General features: G+C 45.1%; 1 protein-coding gene across 1 annotated transcript; it reads left to right on the top strand.

Moving 5' to 3' along the window:
- The first annotated feature begins 3138 nt into the window (after nt 1-3138).
- Nucleotides 3139-4887, top strand: C2H10orf120 (chromosome 2 C10orf120 homolog). The gene is made up of 3 exons (XM_046653162.1): nt 3139-3338; nt 3533-3608; nt 4132-4887. The coding sequence occupies exons 1-3, from the start codon at nt 3139-3141 to the stop codon at nt 4885-4887; spliced, it is 1032 nt and encodes a 343-aa protein (XP_046509118.1).
- The last annotated feature ends 329 nt before the right edge of the window (nt 4888-5216 follow it).

The following is a 5216-nucleotide window of genomic DNA, read 5'->3' as shown; positions in this document are numbered from 1 at the left end:
CTGTTCTGGGCACAAAGAGGATCCAAGAGGGGCACAGCTGACTCCATTCCTAAGTAGCTATTTGTATCAACTCTGCTTGAGCCAGGATCTCTTTAATCCTTATGCAGAGAGGAAGGACACTGAGGAAGCTGGAAACTGGATTTTAGAAGCGTGTCGTTGCACAGCAGAGTGAATTCTGGCCACAAGCCCTCTGGTTGGCCCTGTGGGCATCCACACGGAGGTCGTGCATCATCTGATTCCTCACAGGGGCCAGCCAGCTGCCTTTGGCAATTTACTGTGCACCTGATTCCCCTGGGGAACTTGCTGAAAAGCAAACTGTCACTCAGTAGGTCTGGGGCAGGGATCGGAAATTCTGCATTTCTAACATAGTCTCCGGTGATACCGCAGCTGCTGGCCCACAAACCACACTTTGAGCAGCTCCTCACGTTGGGTAGTCCCACACATCGAGTTGCAACTTTGTTTCTCCTGGACCAGGAGCATTGGCATCACCTGGAAACTTGTTAGAGGTGTAGATTTTGAGGTCCCAGCCCAGATCTACCAAATAAGACTCTGCATTTTAGCAAGATACCCAGGAGATTTATATGTACATTAACGTTGGAGAAGCACTGGCTTAGAAAACCTTTCCAGGAGGCTGGTCTGCCTCCAGCCAATGATTTTGCAGAGGGAATTATGATTTTAAAGCCCACAGATCATCATATAAGGTCTGGATGTTATGCAATGTTAGAAAGGAGCACCATTCCCATAAGCCAAGGGGGCTATCTGGGGAGAGAATCCAGAGACGGGAGAAGGCATGTGGGTCTCTGGAGAGCCAGCTTTCAATGGGCTGCAAGATCCGCCAGAGGGAGCCAGAGCCCAGGAGGTGACTGCAGGGGCCGCTGTGGCGAGAGCGGAGGAGAGGCCCTGACTTTTTGTGTGACTTGTGTGTATGGGCGTGTGCGCACACACACACCTACACACACTTCTTGATAGCCATTATGAAAATAATTTGGAAAAAGTACTTAAGAAGAAGTCGAAAATAATTAAACATTAAAGTTAATAAAATGCGGGTGGGAAGTTAAGTTACAAAAGAAAAAAAAACAACGAAAGGTTTTAGAGAATAATAAAGGAGAATGTCATCATAAATCTATATGTAATATAACAAAGGAGAGTATCATTCCTTCTTAGGGTAGGAAATGATTTATTTTTTTTTTTTAGTGAGGAAGATTGGCTCTGAACTAACATCCGTTGCCAATCCTCCTCTTTTTGCCTGAGGAAGATTATCGCTAACACCTGTGCCAATCTTCCTCCATTTTGCACGTGGGACGCCACCATAGCATGGCTTGTTGAGCTGCGTGTAGGTCCACACGTGGGATCCAAACCCAAGAACCCCGGGCGGCAGAATTTAACCACTTAACCGCTACACCACCAGCCGGCCCCAAGAAATGATTTCTTAAACAAGACATGGAAAGCACTAACCATCAAAGGAAAGACTGATAAATTGGAGTGCAGCTGGTAAAAAAGACAACTTAAAAAAAGGAGAGGGACAAGGCAAGAGTGGCAGGTATGTGCAACATATTTAACCAGTGAAGAGCTTATATAAAAAAGTCCTACATATGAAAGAAAACAAAAACTTACATAAAAAAAATGGACAAAAGAATTGAATAGACATTTCTCAAAGGGTAATCTCAATGGCCAATAGAAAAAGTGTTCCCCCTCCTTTGTTATCAGAAAAATGCAGATTAAAGCCACAGTGAGACACCACAACTGACCCCCAGTGTTGGCAAGAGGGAATTCTCATACCTCACAGGTGGGATTGTGACCTGGTAGAGACACTTTGGAGCAGAGCTAAGAATTTTTTAGGAAATTGAAGCTACACACGCCCTAGGACTCAGCAATTGCATTCCCGGGTATGCACCCAACAGAAAAGCATGCACATAACCGCAAGAAGACATGTCTGAGAAGGCTCCCCAAATCAGAAACAACCCAAATGTAAGCAACGGAAGACTGACGAACAAATCATAACACGATCATGCTATACAACCAGGAAAAGGACCGAACTTAAGAGAGTCTGAAAAACGTAATGTTGAGGGAAAAAGCAGACACAAAAGAATACATGCTGTATGTATCTATTAATACAAAGTTCAAAAATGAGTAAAACTGTGTATAAAAACTAAAAATCTGATATTAAAAACTATAAAAGAATGTAAACTAATCATTAAAAATCTAATAATTCTAAGTAGCTTTGATGGTTACTTTTATGTGTCAATTTGGCTGTACTATGGTGCCCAGTCATGTTTTGGTCTGATCCATTATTCTGGATGTTTCTGGAAGGGTGTTTTTGGATGAGATTAACATTTAAGTCAGTGGAATTTGAGTAAAGCAGACTGCCTCCATAATGCGGGTGGGCCTCACCCAATCAGTTAAAGGCCTGGAGAGAACAAAGGCTGACATCCCCCACGCAGGAGGAGGTTCTGCCTGCAGATTTGGACTGCCTTATGGGTTTTTCCTTGGGTCTCCAGCCCGTTGGCCCACTCTGCAGATTTTGGACCTTCCATCCTCCATAATCACATAAGCCAATTCCTTAAAATAAATCTGAATTAAAATTAACAATTAAAATATATGTATATATACATAAGCACACATATCCTATGGGTTCTATTTCTTGGGAGAACACACCACCAGCCAGCCCCATCCCCGACTAATATAGTAGGTAAAAGTGTTTAAAACATTAATATGAATAGATGAAATGTACCTACAAGGTACAAGGACCATGGATAGAGTGCATTGATGGAACATGAGGAATTCAGGTTGGAGAGGTGAACAAACACCAGAGAGAGAGGCTTCAGTTGACTAAGTCTTCACCCCGAAAAAAACTGAGCAGTCTTTGTTTGTAAGTGGCAGCAACGTGGTTAGATCATTTCCCAGCCACACTCTCTGCCCACTCCAGCCCTCTGGACTCCAACACACCAGGAACATGGTAGTGTGTGTTCACTTCACCCCAGGGATCATTCGATGCCTAAACTTAGACCTCACAATAGCTCCCAAGTAGGCCAGTTATGATGCAAGAAATGTCTGTGACTGCCCCTTGGGCTCCCACTAAACTGTCTGAGAAAGAAACTCCGGGCATAGACGCCTCCCATCCTAGCCTATTGCCAGAGTATGATCAGAGAAAAGGAGAATGGCTGTCAGAAGATTAGAAAAGAGGAGGCTAAAGATTCAAGGGCTCACGAAAGGAAGATTGCAGAGGGGAAGCCAAATAAGAATGGAAAACCAGTCAGAACATTCCATACCAGCGATTCCTTTCAGGATAAAGACTTCCTGTGCTTCCAAGGGGATCTAGGTTCTGCTTCACTGTTGGGGTGAGTGTAACCTGTGCTTCCAATCCATTCCTTCCCTTCCATCTCCCAACAAGCCCCCATGTGGCTTCAGAAACCCTGGTCACAGTGGCCCCAGCCTAATGTATAATCTACCCCTGTGAGGTTTCCTGCTCCAAAGGGGCCGACTGGGAAGACTCTTTCCAGAATTCTAATACACCTGCCTCTCTGCCTTCCAGGATATGGACCAAACTCTGCAAATCAGACCCACGCATTGCCCTTGGAAAATATTCTCCCTTGGAGAAAGAGCTCCTAGTAAGTGCCCTGAAGTTTATACAAAGGGGGGCCCTGCCGAAGCCAGGCAGTCAGGCTAAGGGAGCCAGAGGTTCAAAAAGTACCAGCACAGAGATGTAAGCTTCCCAAACAGTGGACTCGAGTTGACTGAGTCTGCTAGTGGCTTCCACACTCACATAGCAAAATACTCTCTTATTTCAAAGCCCCAATTAGGAATGTAACTCTACATGATAACAAATGATGCAAGCTGCCATTTCTTGTGTCCTTACCTTGCATTAGTTGCTTTCATATTTCATGTTGTCTTATGGAGGCTTCACAGTACCCCTGTAAGGTCAACAAAATTCTTTCAAGTTTATAATAGGTAAGGAGAGTCAGGATTTGAATCCAGGCTTGTCTGACTCCAAAGATCTGCCCTCTTTCCCCCTACGCAGGGGTTCAGACACACTCAGCAACAGAGGGAGAAGGAACCAGTAGGTAATCCATTCTGTGGGCGCCCCCTGTCCCTGTTCCATTGAGATTTTAACAATCCTTTTCCTGTTGTCAGCGTCTAGGTGGCACTCACACTGTAGCAGCAAGAAGGTTTCTGAATTATAAGCAAGAAGAAGAATGGAAAATGCTCAAGGAACTGCAGTTGCTGTCTCCAGACTACAAACAGGCAATGGCATATAAAAAACAACACTCTATTCCTTGTACCGCTTGTGGGCCCCTAGAAAAAATATGGACGGCAAAGGTGATTGTACCCCCAGAGGAGTTCAAAATGCCACAACGGGAGAGGCTCAACATCAGCAAACACATAGAACGGATGCAGTTTGCTCGAGCTCTGAGAAATAAGCAGCTTTTACCCTACATTGAAAGGTACAGGAGTTCTTCATTTCTGTCTGGAGGGGGCCTGGGCCCAACGGCAAAAGACAAGGCCGGAAGAGATGAGGACGACGCTGACAGTGATGGCTGTGATGATGCCAAGCCAGAGGAGAGAGACGAGGCAGAGAACAAAACTACAAAAAGACAAGAAATAAAAATGGATGTAATTTTCAAGTCAGAAGAACCAAAGAAACATCTAACATACCATGGAAATGATCGGAAACCATTCTTCCCCACAAAGAAAGTGGAACGGTCCATCACTGGCTTAACCAACCGAAATCTTTTCCACTTAGCCGAATTCCCTGGAGACCTAATGCTAATGAATCAGGATTTTATATCACGGGGAGGCCACTCCAGTGGTGCCATGAAGGCCAACCGCCTGGAAGAAGACAGTGTCTGGAAAGAGCACATGTGCAAAGCTGCTTGTCACCGTTATTAAAGTTTTATTTACTCCCCATGGTAACCGAGTGTCCTGGTCCTTATTACTCCTGCAGCTCTGCCCCAGGTGCCTTTCCTCCCCAGCTGCTTTTGGGACCTGATCTCCAGGGGATCCTCAAGGTAAGACCAAGCAGCTGGGGTTTCCTCGTTTCAGGCAACTCTTGTCTCTCAGCTCCAACCCTCAGAACAGCCCAGGCCTTTCCAGGATGCAGGCTCCTCCTTGTCACCAGCTCCCATGGGGCCTATATCAGTGACCTGTTTCTGTGAAACAAATTACCCCAAGATGTAGTGGCTTAAAACAAAAATCATCAATTTAGCTGATAAGTCTAT

This window comes from Equus quagga, chromosome 2 (assembly GCF_021613505.1).
Source record: "Equus quagga isolate Etosha38 chromosome 2, UCLA_HA_Equagga_1.0, whole genome shotgun sequence".
Classification (NCBI taxonomy): domain Eukaryota; kingdom Metazoa; phylum Chordata; class Mammalia; order Perissodactyla; family Equidae; genus Equus; species Equus quagga.
The sequence above is the reverse complement of the archived record's forward strand: the minus strand, read 5'-3'. Positions and strand labels throughout refer to the sequence as shown.

Coding starts and splice junctions, on each gene's coding strand:
- C2H10orf120 (XM_046653162.1), top strand. CDS start 3,139: ATGATCAGAGAAAAGGAGAATGGCTGTCAGAAGATTAGAAAAGAGGAG. Junction 3,339..3,532: donor GGTTCTGCTTCACTGTTGGG/GTGAGTGTAACC, acceptor TCTGCCTTCCAG/GATATGGACCAAACTCTGCA. Junction 3,609..4,131: donor CCTTGGAGAAAGAGCTCCTA/GTAAGTGCCCTG, acceptor TCCTGTTGTCAG/CGTCTAGGTGGCACTCACAC.